The following is a 24,458-nucleotide window of genomic DNA, read 5'->3' as shown; positions in this document are numbered from 1 at the left end:
TTAAATACGCCTCAAAACTTCCTTGTAAACAACATTCTTTGTTGTGTTTGAATCATTTCCATCCTCGTCCAAGATGACGACCTTCAAGCCCTTCTTTGTAGTTACACGAGATACAGCAACATACAACTGTCCATGTGTGAATACGGGCTTCCGTAAATATAACCCAACATTTGCAAGTGATTGACCCTGACTCTTATTAATAGTCATTGAAAAGCATACGGATACTGGAAATTGGCGTCGTCTAAACTTAACTGCAATTTTCTTATCGCTAGGTTCAACGATCATTCGTGGTATGTATGTAAGGTTACCAAATGAGTGGCCAGTAATTATCCTTGTTTCAATGGTATGTTCTGCCAACCTCTCCACCTGTAGTCGTGTACCATTACACAAACCTTTAGACTGGTCGATATTTCGAAGTAACATTATTGGTACACCGACTTTCAAAGCAAGTCTATGGTTAGGAACACCTGGAACCTTAAGACCATTCAAGGTCTCAGGAGAATATAATTGTTGAGTGAAAATGTCATCGTCCTCATCAGGTGACAAACTGTCAGAACTATAGTAAACCCTTTCTTCACCAGATAAAGTCGATAAGATACGATCGTTTATAGAGTCCACTTCTTCATTTGTTGTTGCAAGAATTGCCCTATCTTCAAAAAACTTGGGATTCACTAAATTTTCAAGAAGGGAAGGATATGTGGAATTAACCATCGTTTCAACCGGGTTTGAATCTGTTTTAAGTAAAACGTCATCAGGAAACTCTACGTCTGCTTCACCGTCATTTGGATCGTTAATCTTACCCTCACCAATTTTTAATATCCAATCTGCAAATTCAGCAATCTCTTTCCTATCAGAATTATTGGTATCACACCTAAGACGCATGTTTTTAGTCAATTTTAAGACTTCACATTTTGGCCATAAGTATGAAGAATGCAAGGATGCTTGAACGATTTCCGACCTTGTTCCTCTTTGTATCACAGGTAGAATTTGACGGAAATCACCACCAAACACAACTACCTTCCCACCAAATGGCTGTGAACTCTTATAAGATTTGATGATGTCCCTCATGGTACGATCAAAAGCTTCGAAACAATGCTTGTGCATCATTGGTGCTTCGTCCCAAATGATTAATTTAGCATGGTTCAATAGCGCTGCCAATTCACTCTCCGGTTTTATTGAACAATATGAATCCTCAAGCACGTTTATCGGAATTGCGAACCTTGAATGTGCCATTCTACCTCCACTTAAAAGTAACGCAGCAATTCCGCTTGATGCGACATTGATAACTATTTCTCCACGTGATCTTATTGCGGCTGCAAGAGTTTTCCAAACAAAAGTTTTACCGGTACCACCATAACCGTATAAAAAAAATAGTCGTGATTCATCGTTATCAATGGAAGCAATAATTGTGTCATATGCTAACTTTTGTTCAGATGTCATGGTCGAAAGATATGTTTGATGTTCTTCTCGAAGATTGTCAATGTTATAATCCAATTCATCTTGAATTAACATGTTGCAAGACCTTTGTATAAACTGATAATCGGGGAATGGCATGTTAGGGATGTTTTTTAAAGATGATCCTGATCTGTTTAACTGCTTCTCGATCCGTGCAAGAGCTATGTTGTGCAATACATGTTTCATGGTCTCTGGATCTGCAAAAAAAAAAAAAAAAAAAAAAAAAAACTAAAAATGTTAATAATTTTTTAAGGTACCATTTATATGATAATTTAAATTGTTTGTTCGTTTATAGTTGAATTACATAGACGTATAATTTATTTCAATCGGGTATAACAAATGTAAATTTCAGTGTTTTAGCATAGTTTTTTATATAAATTAATTATTAAGTAAAAGTACGTTAAAAATTCCAGTTAAAATTAAAAAGAGTTACCATTGGATCTAAGACGATCTGGGCATTCGTGTTTTAGGTCGTCTGATAGCAAGTCACAGGTTTCTTTCCACACACGTTCAGGGCATGAAATACTATCAGATGTTATCAATGACACAAATAGGTCTCTACATTGTTCACCACAAGCCCATTGATGAACTTCTTTAATCGACGCAATGTACTCTTTATCGTCAGTTAACAGGCCCATAGCATAGCATGCGTCCTTGTAACTATCGTATACAATTCCATTGACGGTGAGTATGTCTTCAAAACATGTTGGACCTCTAACTTTATTTAGAAATATACGAAGATAGTAAGTCTCACCAGATTTAGGAGGAACAAAATGAATCCGACCGACAGTTCTTTGACGTGTTCTGATAGTCCACTTCCTTTTTTTTACATTCCATACGTAATGACATGGGAATTCAACGTAAGTATACTGTCTTGCTTCAGAATGTTAACTATTATAGTTCATCCATTCTAAGAATTGTGAAGCTCCAACAGATGGCTTTGAAAGTACTGAATCCATGTCATCATGAGCATCGAATAAAATTGGTTCCTGGTTTGGCAAATTGTAATGACCCGCACTTTTTCGATCGTTCTATACTTATAAGATTAATATTTACATAAATTAAACCTTACCAACATGATAAGCAATCCAAATTGTTGAGATTTATGTTTTCAAAAAGAGTTTTACACAACGTTTGACCGTCTAGTTTGACCGATGATATCACGAACTATATAACATATGATAATTATACGTTTGTGTGTATATATGTATATATACATATTTAACATGACCTAAGGATGTTTTAATATCTCATTTTGTATTAATAACAATAAGTTATAAGTATATTTTGAAACTACTAACTTAAGTTTTCAAAACGATAACCATACGTAACGTTATTTGACATAAATACTTATAACATATAATGTTTATACATATATCGTATAAGTAATGTATTTAATCACTTTTAAGGACTTAAATACATAAAACCATATAAGTGTATTCACAAAAGATAGCTATATTTGAATTCTCATTCCATTTTTCACAAGATTTCTATACGTATATCTACGGTATATGTACCGTATCATACCTAGCTTCTATATGTATTTACTATTGGTATATACACATCAAATCACCACCTAACCAGCCCTTGTTCATGCCTTATGTATAAGGTAATTGGTATTTGGAAGTTTGTTGACTAATTACATAAAATAACAAACTTGAAAATCTTGTTTTGTCCTCCCCATTCACGTTTTTAAGTACCATGGGGATATCCTCATTTTGATTCATTTTAACTTCCATTTTCTTAGCTAAAACACACAAACTTTTAAGAGCATTAACCTCCATAATCATTCAGCAAGAAACCATGAAGATCTAGCCATAGAAACAAGCTTTAATCACCATAAGAAAACCCTTACAAAAAAACACTTCAAGAATCCTTCCAAGAACACAAACTTACTTCCAATCTTTCATCCAATTCCATCACCCTTTTGGTTCTAGGTCTTTACTCCTCTTTTACAGCAACCTTGTCCAAGGAACTTGAGGTAGTAACTATGTTCATAACCTTATTTGATTCATATATATATAGCTATCTTATTTTGTGGTATAAAATTTTAACAACAAGAATATAGTTTGAATGTTTTCAAACTTGTTTGCAAACTAAATAGATCCTTCTAACTTAACTTTTAAAATACTTCAAGACATGTAATATATCATAAATATATGCTAATTTAACAAGGTATAACTTGGTTTTTCAAAGAACACCTTAAAAACTGTTTTTACGACGTCGGAGTGCAACCGGGGGCGGTTTTGGGTTGGATAATTAAAAACTATTTTGAACCTTGAATTGGAGGTTTATTTTCTAGAAAAATGATATTTACTATGAATATGATAACACATAAAAATTTCATGATTTAACTCAAAGTATAAGTATTTTTAGAAAAATAATCATTTAATATTGTTTATATGATGGAAAATGATTAACTTCATAAGTTTCACCAAAGTTTGACCTATGACCTGTGATTTTGAATACAAACTAAGGTATTTAAAGTTTATATTCTTAAAGAGGGACTCGATCCAAGGAAGTGGCAAGTTGAACCAACGAAAATGGAGTTGTAACGAAGAAACTATGACCAAAACAAGATCGGATATCTAAAACTAGTTTAGCCACGAAAATAATTGGAGAAAAATTAAATGAATCACATCTTTCTAAAATAACATGATATTTTATATATATGTACTCATAATTTAATTTTATATATTTCAGGACCACCCGTAAACAATACGAGAAGATTAATCATAAGATCCCATGATTGTACGTAACACGTCATTTGACAACACCGGTACTTTATGTACGCAACACGTCATTTGACAACACCGGTACCGTGTGTCAAGATTAATCACGACCAATACAAATATGATGGGGTTTTATTTATTTCAATGGGGGTTTTATTTATTAAACACCTAAATATGAACCATTAAAATTGAATTACTAACATCGGACTGCTAACTACGGACTAAGAAATTATTAAAACTATTAAAAGTATAATAAGTATATATATGTGACGATTGTTTAAAATGGAAATATATTGATAAACTATATATGGATAGGTTCGTGATATCAACCGGAGACCAAGTCAAAATATATATATCTTCAAGGCAAAAGTGAGTATATAGTCCCACTTTTAAACTCTAAGTATTTCGGGATGAGAATACATGTATTTTATGTTTTACGATATGGATACAAGTAACTGAAAAATATATTCTACGTTGAGTTGTACCACTGGCATACTTCCCTGTAGCTTGGTAACTATTCTTTACAGCGGTATTGTAAACGCGAATCCTGTTGATAGATCTATCGGGCCTGACAACCCCAACCGGACTGGACGACCAGTATTCAACGGTTGCACAGTACTTCGTTTCGTGACTACACTTGGTACGGTGTAGTAAGATTTCATAATAAAGGGAATATGCGACGTGATTAAATGTTAAGTATGGTTACCAAGTGCTCAACCACTTAGAATATTTTTATTAAAATGTTTATATATGAAATCTTGTGGTCTATATATATATATATTGCTGCCGGCATTAAACCTATATCTCACCAACTTTATGTTGACGTTTTAAGCATGTTTATTCTCAGGTGATAACTAAAAGCTTCCGCTGCAACATGTTGAATTTAAGCAAGATCTTGAGTATGCATATTTGTGTCAAAAATAAAACTGCATATCCGAGGAATTGTAATGTAAAATATGCTAGAAATCATATTGTTATCATCACATGTAAAGTTTGTAAGTCTAAGATTATCACTAAACGATAATCATCTTTTTATTGTCTAAATCTTGCATTAAAATAAGAGTTATGGTTTGTAATGTAAAATAAATGCAGTTGTTCTTTTAAAAATGTCGCATATAGAGGTCAATACCTCGCGATGAAATCATACGTTATCTAACTCGTTCTTATGGTAAAGGACGGGTTATGACAAGTGGTATCAGAGCGGTGGTCTTAGCGAACCAGGTTTGCATTAGTGTGTCTAACCGATAAGTCGTTAGGATACATTAGTAAGTCTGGACTTTGACCGGGTCTGATTTAAAAACCATTGCTTATCATTGTTGGTTAAAATTTCTATGTAAATATTATGTAGTACTAATGGTTTAGTTGTTGTGTGATAGATGTCGGGCTCAAAACTTATTATCACATTCAGCGACTCCGAATCAGAATCTTCAGATGGTGTTTCAGTCATTAACCTATCCGATGACGAAAATAATATCTTTGGGGAAGACTCACAAATTCCGGATGAACCAACAATAAAGAACCCGGAAAGTGAACCCGAGGAGGAAAGTGAACCCGAGGAAGAAATACAAGAAATTACGAAAGACAAGTTCGAACTAGGAAAGAAACGAAAGGCTAATGAATTAGAAAATTCAAATCCTGAGTTTAGTAAGGATGATGTGGCACCAACTCCACTAGACACTACCACCCCTATTCCCGCTATTCCTATTCGTTCTATCCCGGCATCCAGTTCTTCAGTCCCATAGCCAAAATATAGGCAGACAGCTAGGATAAGCGTTAGGCGATTCATTGAACCTAAACGTCCTAGAAAATAGACCAAACGATGCGCTGCCGTATTAAACCATGGGATCATATAATGTTTTGTATAATATTATTAGTGTGGTTTGCTTAATGTTCGATGTAAGATAAGCATATGTAAAATAGTGAAGTATGAAATGCAATAATTTTCCATGGTTAAGTATTATTTAGATTGTAGTAATTGGTTCTGTACTAAGCTATTAAGTATGAACATTAACGGGTAGGTACTACCCTAGATATAATTATAAAATGCTAATAAGAAGAAAAGGCTTTTATAATAATACCTGGTTCATATTGTTAACAAGCTATAATGTACTATAAATACACACTACATCTATAATATTCCATGTGAATAATTATTTTCTTTCATTAGGAAATGGCGCGATTGAATCGAATGACGGAACAAGAAGTCGAGGAATTCATCAACCAGCGAGTGAACGACAGAATGTTATGGGTCGAAGCTGCAAGAGCTGCTACAGTTAACCCAAATCCTCGTGTAGGATGTACCTACAAGACTTTTCAAGCTTGCAAGCCCTCATCATTCAGTGGAACGGAAGGACCGATCGGTTTAACCCGGTGGATAGAAAAGATGGAGACTGTGTTTAAAATCAGTGGTTGTGTTGAAAAGGACATGACCAAGTATGCATCGTGCACTTTACAAGATAGTGCACTCACGTGGTGGAAAAATTACGTGAAGGCTGTAGGAGGAGATGTAGCTTATGATACCCCATGGGAAGAATTCAAAATAATGTTAATCAACGAGTATTGTCCAAGGAACGAGGTTAGGAAGTTGGAAGATGAATTATGAAGCCTGAAGGTTGTTGGTACTGAAATCACCAACTACAATCAGCGATTCATGGAATTAGTTTTGCTATGTCTTGAATTGGTTCCAACCGAAGAACGGAAGATTGAAATGTACAAAGATGGTTTGCCCAAAAAGGTCAAGGCAAATGTTACAGCATCGAAACCTAAGACAATTCATGAAGCTATAACCATGGCAAACGAGCTAATGGATCAGGTCATCATGGATAAGAAAGTATCCAATACTGATGTGAAGGTATCAGGTAACAAAAGAAAGTGGAATGGAAATTATGATCGAGGTAACCAACAACAATCTTTTAAGAAACAAGAAATCACGCAAGGTGTGGGTAGTGGTTTAAGCTTTGGTTATAAAGGACAAAATCCTTTATGCAACCGATGCCACAAACATCACTCTGGTTACTGTAATGTGGTATGCAACAAATGTAATCGAAAGGGTCATCTTGCTGAAGATTGTAGAGCTCTCGTTACAAATACAAATGGTACCAAGACTCCTGCCACTAATGCAAATAGAACTGCTTTGGCTACTGTTACTTGTTATGGATGTGGGAAATAGGGTCATTATAAGAGCCAGTGCCCGAATCCAGAGAAGAATATCGGACCTGCACGAGGGAGAGCATTTGTTATTAATGCTAGAGAGGCGTGTGAAGACCCGGAGCTTGTTACGGGTACGTTTACCATTAATAACTTATCCGCATCTATTATATTTGATACTGGTGCTGATAGAAGTTACGTGTGTAGAGACTTTCACGCTAAATTGAATTGTTCATCATTACCTCTAGATGCTAAGTACATGATTGAGTTAGCTAATGGTAAACTAATTAAAGCCGATAAAATTTGCCGTGATTGTAAAATAAATTTAGCCGGAGAAACATTTAAAATTGACTTAATACCCGTAGAATTAGGAAGTTTTGATGTAATAGTCGGCATGGACTGGATGTCCAAAGTAGGAGCTGAAGTTGTGTGTGCCAAGAAGGCAATTCGCATTCCTTGTAAGGATAAAATGCCGGTGATGATTTATGGAGAGAAGGGTAACTCAAAGCTAAAACTCATTAGTTGTTTGAAAGCCAAGAAGTGTTTAGAAAAGGGATGTTATGCTATTCTAGCACATGTTAATAAAGTTGAAAAGAAAGAAAAAGAGAAGTGCATCAACGACGTGCCTGTGGCAAGAGATTTTCCTGAAGTTTTTCCGGAAGAGTTGCCGGGATTACCTCCATTTAGATCTGTAGAATTTCAAATAGATTTAGTACCAGGAGCTGCACCAGTTGCCCGTGCTCCATATAGACTTGCACCGTCCGAGTTAAAAGAACTTCAGAGTCAGTTAAAAGAATTACTGGATCGTGGATTCATACGACCAAGTACTTCACCGTGGGGAGCTCCGATTCTATTTGTTAAAAAGAAAGATGGATCTTTTAGGATGTGTATAGATTATCGTGAATTAAATAAGTTAACTATCAAGAATCGGTATCCACTACCGAGAATTGACGACTTATTTGATCAACTCCAAGGATCATGTGTGTACTTGAAAATTGACCTAAGATCAGGCTATCATCAATTACGCGTCAAAGAAGAAGATATACCGAAAACTGCTTTTCGGACACGTTACGGTCATTACGAATTTTTGGTCATGCCGTTTGGATTGACGAATGCGCCAGCTGTATTCATGGACCTCATGAATCGAGTTTGTAGTCCATATTTAGATAAGTTTGTTATTGTTTTCATTGATGACATTCTTATCTATTCCAAGAGTGAGCAAGAGCATGAGCAGCATTTAAGGTTTATATTAAAGTTGTTGAGAAAAGAACAGCTATATGCTAAATTTTCTAAGTGTGCTTTTTGGTTGAAAGAAGTGCAATTTCTTGGCCACGTTGTTAGTAGCAAAGGAATTCAGGTTGATCCAGCAAAAATTGAAGCCATTGAAAAATGGGAGACTCCTAAGACACCAATGCAGATACGCCAATTTTTGGGTTTAGCCGGTTATTACAGAAGGTTTATTCAAGATTTTTCCCGAATAGCTAAGCCGTTGACAGCGTTAACGCAAAAAGGGAAGAAATATGAATGGACTTCTGAGCAGGAGAGTGCATTTCAATTACTGAAAAAGAAGTTGACTACGGCGCCTATTTTATCGTTACCAGAAGGGAACGATGATTTTGAAATATATTGTGACGCTTCGCGACAAGGTTTTGGTTGCGTTCTTATGCAACGGAAGAAAGTTATTGCATACGCATCCCGACAATTAAAGATTCACGAGCGGAATTATACGACGCATGATCTAGAACTGGGAGCAGTCGTGTTTGCATTGAAGATATGGAGACACTACTTGTATGGGGTTAAATGCACTGTGTTTACTGATCATAAAAGCCTTCAACATATTTTCGATCAAAAACAGCTGAACATGAGGCAACGTAGGTGGGTTGAGTTAATAAATGACTATGATTGTGAAATTCGTTATCATCCCGGGAAAGCGAACGTGGTGGCCGATGATCTAAGCAGAAAGGAACGAGAACCAATTCGAGTACGAGCAATGAACATAAAAATTCGCATGAATCTCAACTCACAAATCAAAGAAGTTCAACGAGAAGCACTTACTAAAGAAAACATAAGAAATGAAATAATGAAGAAGTATGAGAAGCAACTCGTTATACGGGAAGATGGAATTCGATATTTTGCAAATCGTATTTGGGTACCGAAGTTGGGTGGATTAAGGAAGTTGATATTGAACGAGGCACATAAGACAAGATACTCGATACATCCTGGAGTTGGAAAGATGTACCAAGATCTTAAGACACGTTATTGGTGGCCTAATTTAAAGACAGACGTTGCAACATATGCTGGGGAGTGTTTAACTTGTTCTAAGGTCAAAGCAGAACACCAGAAGCCGTCAGGGTTACTTCAACAACCAGAAATCCCAGAATGGAAATGGGATGGTATTACCATGGATTTCATCACGAAGTTACCAAAGACTGCCTGGGGATACGACACCATTTGGGTGATTGTTGATCGTCTTACCAAATTTGCACATTTCTTGCCTATAAAGGAAACGGATAGAATGGAGAAATTAATACGATTATATATAAAGGAAATTGTTTCAAGGCATGGAATACCTATTTCCATTATATCCGATCGTGATAGTAGATTTACCTCAAAGTTCTGGCAATCACTACAGGAGGCACTAGGAACTCGTTTGGATATGAGTACCGCATATCATCCGCAAACTGACGGGCAGAGTGAAAGAACAATTCAGACTCTTGAAGACATGCTCAGGGCATGTGTGATCGATTTTGGAAACGGATGGGATAAGTATTTACCGTTAGCAGAATTCTCGTATAATAATAGTTATCATGCGAGCATTAAAGCTGCACCATTCGAAGCACTGTATGGAAGGAAGTGTAGATCTCCTATTTGTTGGAATGAAGTAGGAGATCGACAATTAACTGGTCCCGAGATCATACATGAAACTAGTGAAAAGATAGTACAAATTAAGGAGAGATTTAAAACAGCCCGTAGTCGCCAAAAGAGCTACGCTGATGTTCGAAGGAAACCATTAGAGTTTCAGATCGGTGACATGGTTATGTTAAAGGTATCACCATGGAAAGGTGTAATACGTTTCTGCAAAAGGGGTAAACTGAACCCAAGGTACGTAGGCCCGTTCAAGATCATCGAACGCATTGGACCGGTAGCTTATCGACTTGAGTTACCGCAACAACTCGCCGGAGTACATAATACCTTTCACGTCTCAAACCTTAAGAAGTGTCTTGCAAAGGAAGATTTCACCATTCCTCTTGAAGAAATCCATGTCGACGAGAAACTACAATTCGTCGAAGAACCAATCGAAATCATGGACCGTGAAGTTAAACAGCTCAAGCAGAGCAACATACCGATCGTTAAGGTTCGTTGGAATGCTCTAAGGGGTCCCGAGTTTACTTGGGAACGAGAGGATCAGATGAAACAAAAGTATCCACACTTGTTTCTCGATGACGCAAAATAGGTACAATTTTAAAATTTCGGGACGAAATTTATTTAACGGGTAGGTACTGTAATGACCCGCACTTTTTCGATCGTTCTATACTTATAAGATTAATATTTACATAAATTAAACCTTACCAACATGATAAGCAATCCAAATTTTTGAGATTTATGTTTTCGAAAAGAGTTTTACACAACGTTTGACCGTCTAGTTTGACCGATGATATCACGAACTATATAACATATGATAATTATACGTTTGTGTGTATATATGTATATATACATATTTAACATGACCTAAGGATGTTTTAATATCTCATTTTGTATTAATAACAATAAGTTATAAGTATATTTTGAAACTACTAACTTAAGTTTTCAAAACGATAACCATACGTAACGTTATTTGACATAAATACTTATAACATATAATGTTTATACATATATCGTATAAGTAATGTATTTAATCACTTTTAAGGACTTAAATACATAAAACCATATAAGTGTATTCACAAAAGATAGCTATATTTGAATTCTCATTCCATTTTTCACAAGATTTCTATACGTATATCTACGGTATATGTACCGTATCATACCTAGCTTCTATAGGTATTTACTATTGGTATATACACATAAAATCACCACCTAACCAGCCCTTGTTCATGCCTTATGTATAAGGTAATTGGTATTTGGAAGTTTGTTGACTAATTACATAAAATAACAAACTTGAAAATCTTGTTTTGTCCTCCCCATTCACGTTTTTAAGTACCATGGGGATATCCTCATTTTGATTCATTTTAACTTCCATTTTCTTAGCTAAAACACACACACTTTTAAGAGCATTAACCTCCATAATCATTCAGCAAGAAACCATGAAGATCTAGCCATAGAAACAAGCTTTAATCACCATAAGAAAACCCTTACAAAAAAACACTTCAAGAATCCTTCCAAGAACACAAACTTACTTCCAATCTTTCATCCAATTCCATCACCCTTTTGATTCTAGGTCTTTACTCCTCTTTTACAGCAACCTTGTCCAAGGAACTTGAGGTAGTAACTATGTTCATAACCTTATTTGATTCATATATATATAGCTATCTTATTTTGTGGTATAAAATTTTAACAACAAGAATATAGTTTGAATGTTTTCAAACTTGTTTGCAAAATAAATAGATCCTTCTAACTTAACTTTTAAAATACTTCAAGACATGTAATATATCATAAATATATGCTAATTTAACAAGGTATAACTTGGTTTTTCAAAGAACACCTTAAAAACTGTTTTTACGACGTCGGAGTGCAACCGGGGGCGGTTTTGGGTTGGATAATTAAAAACTATTTTGAACCTTGAATTGAGGTTTATTTTCTGGAAAAATGATATTTACTATGAATATGATAACACATAAAAATTTCATGATTTAACTCAAAGTATAAGTATTTTTAGAAAAATAATCATTTAATATTGTTTATATGATGGAAAATGATTAACTTCATAAGTTTCACCAAAGTTTGACCTATGACCTGTGATTTCGAATACAAACTAAGGTATTTACAGTTCATATTTTTAAAGAGGGACTCGATCCAAGGAAGTGGCAAGTTGAACCAACGAAAACGGAGTTGTAACGAAGAAACTATGACCAAAACAAGATCGGATATCCAAAACTAGTTTAGCCACGAAAATAATTGGAGAAAAATTAAATGAATCACATCTTTCTAAAATAACATGATATTTTATATATATGTACTCATAATTTAATTTTATATATTTCAGGACCACCCGTAAACAATACGAGAAGATTAATCATAATATCCCATGATTGTACGCAACACGTCATTTGACAACACCGGTACTTTATGTACGCAACACGTCTTTTGACAACACCGGTACCGTGGGTCAAGATTAATCCCGACCAATACAAATAAGATGGGGTTTTATTTATTTCGATGGGGGTTTTATTTATTAAACACCTAAATATGAACCATTAAAATTGAATTACTAACATCGGACTGCTAACTACGGACTAAGAAATTATTAAAACTATTAAAAGTATAATAAGTATATATATGTGACGATTGTTTAAAATGGAAATATATTGATAAACTATATATGGATAGGTTCGTGATATCAACCGGAGACCAAGTCAAAATATATATATCTTCAAGGCAAAAGTGAGTATATAGTCCCACTTTTAAACTCTAAGTATTTCGGGATGAGAATACATGTATTTTATGTTTTACGATATGGACACAAGTAACTGAAAAATATATTCTACGTTGAGTTGTACCACTGGCATACTTCCCTGTAGCTTGGTAACTATTATTTACAGCGGTATTGTAAACGCGAATCCTGTTGATAGATCTATCGGGCCTGACAACCCCAACCGGACTGGACGACCAGTATTCAACGGTTGCACAGTACTTCGTTTCGTGACTACACTTGGTACGGTGTAGTAAGATTTCATAATAAAGGGAATATGCGACGTGATTAAATGTTAAGTATGGTTACCAAGTGCTCAACCACTTAGAATATTTTTATTAAAATGTTTATATATGAAATCTTGTGGTCTATATATATATATATATTGCTGCCGGCATTAAACCTATATCTCACCAACTTTATGTTGACGTTTTAAGCATGTTTATTCTCAGGTGATAACTAAAAGCTTCCGCTGCAACATGTTGAATTTAAGCAAGATCTTGAGTATGCATATTTGTGTCAAAAATAAAACTGCATATCCGAGGAATTGTAATGTAAAATATGCTAGAAATCGTATTGTTATCATCACATGTAAAGTTTGTAAGTCTAAGATTATCGCTAAACGATAATCATCTTTTTATTGTCTAAATCTTGTATTAAAATAAGAGTTATGGTTTGTAATGTAAAATAAATGCAGTTGTTCTTTTAAAAATGTCGCATATAGAGGTCAATACCTCGCGATGAAATCATACGTTATCTAACTCGTTCTTATGGTTAAGGACGGGTTATGACACAAATGGAAGGAAAGTCGATAGACAGCGGGTTGTCTGTATAAAATCGGGTAATCAAATAATCGCCACGTAGCCTCACAAGCTGAAATATAACGACAGCTAAAATATTCTGCAATCTCATCTTTAGCTTTTGATATTCTCTGTCTTGCTGAATTTTCAGTGTTTGGTTGAAAAGATACAGAAATTCTATCAGCTCCCTTGTTTATGTATTTAAACAAATATTTAATAGAACCAATTTGATTACACCACTCAACATTTATATGAGCCTGATACTGTTTGAGCAGTGTCTTGTTGTAACCAACAACATTTCTGCACAAGAATCATCATCTAATTTAAAATTGTATATATGAAAGAATAATAATAATTATTATTATTTTAAAAAAAGGAATAAAAACTACCTGTTGTCAAGTTTCGTTCCTTTTTTCATGATAAAATTTCCATCATCACGACGTCTATAAACTGGAAAACCTTCACTGTCAAAGCGAGTTTCATTTGTGAAATCTTTAGGGAAATGCTTTGAGCATATACCTTTTTTCATACAAGCACATGATAAGTGTTCAGGTCCGCAAGGTCCGTGCATCATAAACTCAGAGACAAGCTCATACAACTCAGGATCCTCATTTTTATCTGGTATTTCAGCACATATAACATTGTCTATGTCGGAGGGATTTGGCAGGCTATGTGATTTATCCATGAAAATGCAAATGTGAGCATGAGGAAGGCCTCGCTTTTGAAATTCAACAACGTACAACACTGTCAAAAAAATAATAATTCAAAAATATGATAACATTAATAAACATTAGGTTGTATATTATAGAACATACAATTGGACTTGTAATAATACAAACATTTAGATAATAAATTTTAGTTACCTCCAATTAGTCCACCGAATAGTTTTTCTTCTTTAAGCTCGGTAATCAAAGCATCTAACTTGATTTTAAATACACGGGTATTTATGTCAGGACTGTCTTCGGGTTTGAGATTCTGAGTTTCTAGAAAACAGAGAATTTCTGGCCAATTAGGATTGCAAGTGAATGTAATAAACAAATCTGGATATCCGTATGCTCTAACGATAGCCATTGCGTCCATATAGTTTTCTCGCATGTACCTTGCACCACCGGTAAATGACGATGGTAGTGTTATTCTGGTGCCCATAATAGATACATCATAATTACCGGATTCATGAGCTTCATATAGAGTTGATGCCTGAACAATCCTGAATGCTTTTTGATTATTCCTAATGTAATTCAACCTTGTGTTTTCAACCATTGTATATGCATCAACAATAAACTGCTGTAATAAGATTCGGGACATTAAGATCAAAGATGTTTCCCCAACTCTGACTTGTAATCGATACGCGAAAAACTCCCGTAATGTGAGTTTAATGTGTCCAGACCGATCTTCTTTTTCGACACCTTTATGCAAAATGTCTGTCCTAAAACCATCTTCCGCATAGGGAAATAATAACGGATGCTGAAGTGCTAGATAAGAAGGATGTAGTTCACATATCCGCTGCAATTTTTTTCTCGAGTTTCCAACAGAATATCCCTTTTATCAGTGGTACCATCTAGATCTCCTATTATTAGGGCTGCTACCTCGTCACACGTTGGTAAGTTATTACTGCGTCCATCAGTAGTTCTGCTCCCAATTAGCTTCAATCGTACGGGTTCAGCAGCGTTGATGTCAAACCTATCCCTAGCCATGCGGAACTGTTTAACCAATGGGTTTATTTCATCCAATAAACCTTTGATTTCATAAACGATTGAAGAATCAAGAGCTAAGGTAGTAGTAGTTTTCGTCCCCTTTTTCGAGTTTTTAGAATTGCTGTTATTAAAAGTGTTAAAAAAATATATAAAATTATAATAATGTAGTTATGAAAGATGTATCGATGAATATATTACCTGTAGGCATTGATTCGATTATCAACTTCATTTTGTGTTGAATAGATGTATAACTGACAAAATCGGGGTAGCTGACCATCTTTCGGTAATAAACTTCCAGTCAAATGATAATTTTGACCACACATTCTGTAGACATAAGGCACTCTACCAGAGTTGAATTCAAAAAGAAAAAGGTGATGCAAGTGGAAACAACTTGGAACTAATGGCCGACAATCTTTCCTTGCTTGTGAATATTTCTTTTTCGTGGTAGACCCAAGGAAAACCCACCCACTCTTTATCTAAACACCACAAAAAGGGTCGTAAACCTTGATTTGATCGTGGACTCCAAATAGAAGAGGTGACGAAGTAAGATGATGATGATCATGAAATGATTTTGATGATGTACAATCATGATGGTGTTACGGTATTGATAATGATGTTGGTATACGATGATTTTGTGATGAATATTAAAAATCATGATACAGGTAAATAACAAACATGATGATGATAATAAAGTTTATAATGTTAATGATGTAGAGATGATGACTAACAATCAGAAAATGGGTTAATAGGATTAGTTTGGGCATTAATAACAGAAATGATTTAGCAGATGGACGGTTTGGGCGTGAGGATATTAAGCGAGAGGTCTTGGGTTCGAAACCAGGCTAAGACATATTTTTTTCGTATTTTATCAACAATAAAAACTGGCATTTGGGTCGTGACCTTATTGGGTCGAGTAAATGGTTTTAGAATCATTGTTGGGCCATCAGGATTATGTATTTTCAATTGGGTCGTGAAATTTTTGGTTGGGCCGAAACCCAATTGGAGCTAGTATGATGTGTATTATGAGAACACAGAAAAGATAGATTAACAGAATTAATATACGTATTATGATAGAAAAGCAAAGATGGTTGGATGGTTTAGGGTGATGTGTGTTTAACGAAGGGTCGCGGGTTCGATTCCGAGTTGGGGCATTATTTTTTGTTAAAAGCTTTTCTTTTTGAGATAGTTTCATTATTAAATTTTTTTTTATTATTATTATTATTATCATTAATATTAGAAAGAATTATTATTATCATCAATATAAGTATCATTATTGGAATTATTATTATTATTGACATTAGTATTAGTATTATCATTAAGGATTATCATTATTATTATTAACTTATAACATTTTTACTAGTATTATCATTATTATCAGTATTATAAGTGCTTCATTTTTATTAACATTATTATTTTTAACTCTATTATCATTATTATTATTTTTTTAGCATTACTAATATTATCTTAGTATTATTATAAATTTTACAAACGAACGATATATATATATATATACATATATACACAAAAATATATTTAATACGCATAACATAGTAAAAGAAATATTTTTTTATTATATTAAAATGAATATATGAAACATATAGGTTATTAATACAAATATGATATCACTAATAAAATTATATATATATATATATATATATATATATATATATATATATATATATATATATATATATATATATATATATATAAATTTGTTCGATTACAATTATATGTGTTAATATATATATATATATATATATATATATAAACGATATATATATATATATATATATATATATATATATATATATATATATATATATATATATATATATATATATATATATATATATATATATATATATATATATATATATATATATATATATATATAAACGATATAGGTTCGTGAATCCGAGGCCAACAGTGCACTTGTTTAATGTCGTTATATGTATTTTTACTACAAAATACAGTATGGTGAGTTTCATTTGCTCCCTTTTAAATGCTTTTGCAATATATATTTTTGGGACTGAGAATACATGCGCTTTTATAAATGTTTTACGGAATAGACACAAGTAATCGAAACTACATTATATGGTTGAATTATCGAAATCGAATATGCCCCTTTTTATTAAGTCTGGTAATCTAAGAATTAGGGAACAGACACCCTAATTGACGCGAAACCTAAAGATAGATCTATCGGGCCCAACAAGCCCCATCCAAAGTACCGGATGCTTTAGTACTTCGAAATTTATATCATGTCCGAAGGAAGATCCCGGAATGATGGGGATATTCTTATATGCATATTGTGAATGTCGGTTACTAGGTGTTCAATCCATATGAATGATATTTTTGTCTCTATGCATGGGACGTATGTTTATGAAAAACGGAAATATGAAATCTTGTGGTCTATTAAAATTATGAAATGATTATTTATGTTAAACTAATGAACTCACCAACCTTTTGGTTGACACTTGAAAGCATGTTTATTCTCAGGTATGAAAGAAATCTTCCGCTGTGCCATTGCTCATTTTAAAGATATTACTTGGAGTCATTCATGACATATTTCAAAAGACGTTGCATTCGAGTCGTTGAATTCATCAAGATTATTATTAAGCCAATTATAGTTAGATATTATAAAATGGTATGCATGACGTCCACTTTCGATGTAATGAAATATTGTCTTTTTAAAAACGAATGCAATGTTTGTAAAATGTATCATATAGAGGTCAAGTACCTCGCGATGTAATCAACTATTGTGATTCATTTATAATCGATATGGACTTTGTCTGGATGGATTAGGACGGGTCCTTTCAGTTGGTATCAGAGCGGTGGTCTTAGTGAACCAGATATTGCATTAGTATGTCTAACTGATAGTCGTTAGGATGCATTAGTGAGTCTGGACTTCGACCGTGTCTGCATGTCAAAAGTTTTGCTTACCATTTTTGTCGGAAATCATCTGCTTATCATCCTTAGGATATTACCTGCTTATCATTCCTAGTCTAGACACATCTTACTGCAATGATTGCATGAATAGTGTATAGACAAAATTCGTATCTTAGCGTATCTGCTAATTCATATCTTAGCATATCTGTTACTGTAGACTTTGCCTGACAGCTTCCGTAGATTCCTCCATAACTTATGGGATTTTAGTATTATATATGCATATGTAAATTATGTATTGCAGGGTACTAATCTACATCCTATAATCTATTTCTTATCGAAAATTCTTCATCTGATCGTATGAGATGAATCCCACAACCAGTTCGAGTCCCACAGATTTCGATAGCTATTCTGATAAGTATTCCGACAGCTATTCCGACATGGATATTCACCTAAATTTCAAAAGCGGTGTCACCAGAATGAATCAATCAATCAGTCATCCCCAATTCATTTGATGAGTTCGTAGTCGACTTAAACAATGGAGATGCGAAGAAGGTGATCCCTTCTACCAACCGAATTCACCTCTTGACAATGAACCTAAAGCGTTTACCAGTGAACCTGTTCGAGACACCATTTTCAGTCTCATTTCCAGGGAAACTCGACAAGATTATATTCTATCCACAATTCTGAACCTTATTCATCCGCTCGTTCCGATCGACAATCATCCTGGAGTAATAAGTCAACGAACTTCGCGTTCGAATAATCAATTCGGAGAATATGGTGCAAAATGTACTAGCTTCAGCAACATCACCGGCACCAACAGTACCATCAATAACAGCACCAGTACCATCAACAATCCATGCTTCAATATCATCATCTGTACTTTGAGTATGATCTTCGTTCTACGTATCGTTCTACCTCAATTATCTTCGTTTGACATGGCGAATATGTAATCTCTAAAGTTTTAGAGATTATTTATTCTAGTTCCAACCGAAAAGCAAATGAGTTTAATATCATATTAACTCATTAAATCCATGAATACATCTGAAGAAAATATATATGTATATATGTTTTCATAAAGATTGTAATTAAAAATTCTCTTGTACAAACTGTTAATGGTGAAAATATTTTAACGGGTAGGTAATACCCGAGGAATATTTAAATTTCACATTAATAAGTTACACTGTACGTTCTTCGAATCTGTTTCAATAGTCATATACTATCCTACTTACATCCACCGATATACGTATCCGTTCACCAAAGAATAACTATTTTCATTCAAATTCAATTTCATATTAGGATTTTGACATATCAGAATCCAACAAGTGGCATAATGAAGAAAAAATGGACACAAAAAAAATTGATTAGAAACAGACTAATTAACAATATGAAATTTTGTTAAGAATCCACGCTAACAAAATCCTAGCTAACTGTTCCAAGCTAACTGTTATTTCCGTATTACCATTTAATTATCGCAATTTATTTATCGCAATTTATTTTATCGCAATTTAATTATCGCAATTTTAATTATCATCATTCAAATTCTGTTATTTACTTTACGCATTTTATTTATCGTCATTTAATTTCTGTATTTATTTTACGCACTTTAAATATCGGGACACGTATACAAGGTTTTAACATATCATATCGACGCATCTATATATATTATTTAGAATCACCATAGATACTCTATATGCAGTAATGATCGAGTTTTCTATACAGAGTTGAGGTTGATTCTCAAATAATATATATACTTTGAGTTGTGATCGAGTCTGAGACGTATACGGGTCACGATACGTATTATTTAATTTGAATATTATATAGTAACTTATATATGAATTATTATTTGTACACTGCTAACTGTGGGCTATCAACATTGGACAATTAAAATGAATTAAAATATTAATTATAACATATGAAACTAAATAATTCTTCAAGTTTGCCACTTGATTTCATCTTAAACCTCATTTGTATCTTGACAATTCTAATCTGCGTTCAAACCTTTCATGATTCTTGAAAACACCTCAATCGATAGGATGAATCAACCGCACTTCATCTACGGAAGGAAAGAGTGATGCATATAGTTATACACCTGAAAACACTCGGAACCTGAGTAAACGTTTAACTCGCAACTGTGCTAATTCCTTTAGCGTTATTATTACCGAAAATAACTTTGCATCTGCTGTTCGAGAGAGCCAGTTTTGTCACAGCTCCAGCAAGACAACTTCGACTTTTCGTACGAAACAACCTTATTATAACGATGATATATACGCGTGCTTTTTTATTGTTACCAGGGAACCTTTCATATTCCACCATATTACCATCAGCGTTTAATCATCTAAAAACACAATTTTCCTGAAACCACCTCGGATTAATAACCGATGATTCAGATATCATAGCATTAAATGCAGAGGAAACAGAAAAATGGTAGATGGTCTAAACGACCAAAAGTTTGATGATAAAGAAAGGAGTGTTGGGAACACTCGATAGAAAATTGGGTATTGAAAAACAGATTGAGCTACCATGAAGGAGACCAAGGACAAATACAAGGACCATATCCTATATTCAAAGAATCCAGGTAATTCTGGATCCGTTGAAATCTTTAGAGAATATCTTGCTCCGAAGTCACGTTAAAATCTTGCGGAAAATTTTTCTTCATCAACCTTCAAACTTAGAAATTCCAAAATATCATCATCAATATCTTCGATATTTCTGAGGATATTTTCAAAAAAATTCTCGTTCGAAATTATATACCTCTTCCTGCTTCCTGTGTATCATTATATTGGAAACATTCAATAGAAAATTTAGTACCGAAAAGCAGATTATGCGAAACTATAAAGAAAGCCGTTGACAAATCACAAAGAATAAGTTTGACTTCAAAGAATCCAAATGATTCAATGCCTGCTAAAGTCTTTAGCGAATATCTTACTCTTTACTCTAAACCCTTGCAGATAATAGTTTCTATCATCCTCTGATCTTAAATATTCCGAGATATTATCGTATCTTTCATTATAAATATCCTCCATATTCCTGGAGATATTTTTTTATAACTATTCTTATCTGAAATCATTAATCTCTTTGTGCTATCAGTGTTACATCATATAAAAACTGTTAGTTTCTATATTTTGTAAACTTTCGAGCTTAAAATATGAATGTTATTGAAGTAATGTTGGGAACTGATGCATGAGTTAGTATAATATAATGACACTTGATCAACGTGATTATATTACAGTAAGTCATGCTGAGTTTCTAATGGAACGTGATGATTCACAGATTATAACATCATCATGTGCCATGTTACATAACTCTTTCATTCTACTCAACTTCTGAACATATCAAGAAAATATATTCTTGATAGTTCTATTCTCAGTGATTCTGGAAATTTGACAAATCAAATCGTGCTAATACGTTCTTTCTTGTTTAGAACATGATGTTCATTCGAAACTCCATACTTATGAATTCTGGACCGTTACTCGCTTTACTAGAGGTTGAGAAGATAATAAAAAGGCAAAGAGCTCCAAAATATAAGAGAAAATATAAAGCCCAATAACAACACGGAGATTACAAATCGTGGATATTAATACGGATAGCAATATAAAGACACGATATAATTAAGAATAGTATCACCCCAAGGTAATAGTAGAAGTAAACAGATTCTTCTGATGGAAGATTGAAAAGAAGGATGACAGAAATGATAATTAGAAAAATATTAAGGATTAGAACTGGATTAAGCATTATCACAATCTTCTGGATGTATGAACTAAGAAAGAAAGTAAAGGAATGGTGAGAGTAATGGAACGGAAGAGCTTAATTTATAATGGAAATATCAGACGTAGTAATCGGGAGAGATCACCGTATTTAATTATAGAGATCTTAATTTCTTTATTCGCCGAAGAATCAAATCTTTTAGACTTCGAAGATTTTCTTTTAAATCCCTTGAATTTCGGAATTCAACCAAGATAACGTCAAAAGTTAAGACGCACCTTACTTCCTAAATTCAAACGTGACTACGTTAAAAATAAAGACAAATATCTATTACCATACCTCAATCTTCTGTGATAACTTCATTCATACGATTCGATTAATCGAATCATTTTATCTATATAACTCAATGAAGATAAAACTCTAATTATCAACTCATATTCGTCATGAAAACATATTTATTGTTAGCCATGACGACCTCACTCAAATTTCGGGACGAAATTTCTTTAACGGGTAGGTACTGTGATGACCCGGAAATTTTCGACCAAACTTAAACTTAATCTTTATATGATTTCGATACGATAAGCAAAGTCTGTAATGTTGAGTCTCGAAAGTTTTGGAAATTATGTTCATATATTCAAATTACCCTTTGACTAATCCCGACGATTCACGAACAATTATTTATAAATAAATATATATAAATGTAAGTATATGTATACTAATTTAATTTGAAATTATAAAATATAAATTAAGCATTTGAATTAAATATGTAAACTAAGATACCAAATAATTAAGTGTAATATTAATACAAGTATATATATAAAAAAAATGATTAATTATAATTACTAAAATACGAATATACCTATATATATATATATATATATATATATATATATATATATATATATATATATATATATATATATATATATATATATATATATATATATATATATGCAGATTAAGTTATATAAGGGAACAGATTGTAGCATAATATATATAAAAGAACGGATAGTTGTATATTTCATAAATTGAACAGTTACACTCTAGGATTCCGTTTCACATATCAATCAAATAAAAACAAATTCTGTTATGAAGGTACTCTTGCATTTATATTTTTTTCCTGTTCTTTGTTTTTGTCCGAGTATTAGGTAGACCCATCAAAATTTATAATCAAACACTATCATACCACCTTCCTTGTCTTCCCATTCCTCTTTCTTTCCTTCTTCGTTCCTAACCTCTCGGCCACTCACACAATCAACCTCACCTGCATACATGCAACTTCATATATCTATATTTATATACCAAACATAAATTTTTTTTGTCAATCTATTTAATTTATCTACCTTCTTCTGCCCGATTGCAACCAATTACTGCTACTATAGTTACGTTTAGGTCCCAGCTATAAATTACAACACAACACCACTTAAAAATCATCCCAACTGCTCAACTACTGCAGTCGTGATATTTTCTGTTCCAACCGTAGCAAAACACCATGACCACCTTTCCTCTCTTTCTCCATCTCTCATTGTAATCTAACACCACACAAGCCATCATGAATTGATGCTAACCGAACCATTACCAACCATTTTTTTCTGTTTAAACCTCGCAAACCACCACCATCTCAACCTGCTAAAACCTGTTGTGCTACTGCATATTTCTGTTTTGATCAAGAAAAACCATCATCGTTGTCTTCCTCATGTAACCTTCGACAAACACCCAACCGTCTCCAAACAAACTGCTGCTATACTCGTCACGTTTCTGTTTCCACAATCACCACGATCACCATTAAAGCTTGTATTACTGCTGCAACCAATTCGGTTTAACTTGTAACTATGAACCACATAAAGAAACTTTGTTGCCATTCGGTATAACCATTTTTCAATTGGATCGAGTATTTAAAGTGGCAAGATGAAAGTGATATCACACCATAAAGTGGCTGCTACTTTCCTACTTTTGTAGACTAATACCAAACAATAATCCCACTTGAATTCAAAAAGAAAAAGGTGATGCAAGTGGAAACAACTTGGAACTCATGGCCGACAATCTTTCCTTACTTGTGAATATTTCTTTTTCGTGGTAGACCCAAGGAAAACCCACCCACTCTTTATCTAAACACCACAAAAAGGGTCGTAAACCTTGATTTGATCGTGGACTCCAAATAGAAGAGGTGACAAAGTAAGATGATGATGATCATGAAATGATTTTGATGATGTACAATCATGATGGTGTTACGGTATTGATAATGATGTTGGTATACGATGATTTTGTGATGAATATTAAAAATCATGATACAGGTAAATAACAAACATGATGATGATAATAAAGTTTATAATGTTAATGATGTAGAGATGATGACTAACAATCAGAAAATGGGTTAATAGGATTAGTTTGGGCATTAATAACAGAAATGATTTAG

General features: G+C 33.6%; 1 protein-coding gene across 1 annotated transcript; it reads right to left on the bottom strand.

The window, feature by feature from the left end:
* LOC139859250 (uncharacterized) lies at positions 1-23,904 on the bottom strand. Its single transcript, XM_071848043.1, has 10 exons — positions 23,759-23,904; positions 23,386-23,441; positions 23,219-23,306; positions 15,653-15,778; positions 15,316-15,575; positions 14,624-15,232; positions 14,150-14,504; positions 13,831-14,060; positions 1,889-2,332; positions 1-1,652 (listed from the first exon to the last, which is right to left on the bottom strand). The coding sequence occupies exons 1-10, from the start codon at positions 23,902-23,904 to the stop codon at positions 1-3; spliced, it is 3,966 nt and encodes a 1,321-aa protein (XP_071704144.1).
* Between the last annotated feature and the right edge of the window lie 554 nt (positions 23,905-24,458).

The sequence above is a fragment of the Rutidosis leptorrhynchoides genome, chromosome 7 (assembly GCF_046630445.1).
Source record: "Rutidosis leptorrhynchoides isolate AG116_Rl617_1_P2 chromosome 7, CSIRO_AGI_Rlap_v1, whole genome shotgun sequence".
Taxonomy (NCBI): Eukaryota; Viridiplantae; Streptophyta; class Magnoliopsida; order Asterales; family Asteraceae; genus Rutidosis; species Rutidosis leptorrhynchoides.
This window is presented reverse-complemented; position numbering and strand designations above follow the sequence as displayed.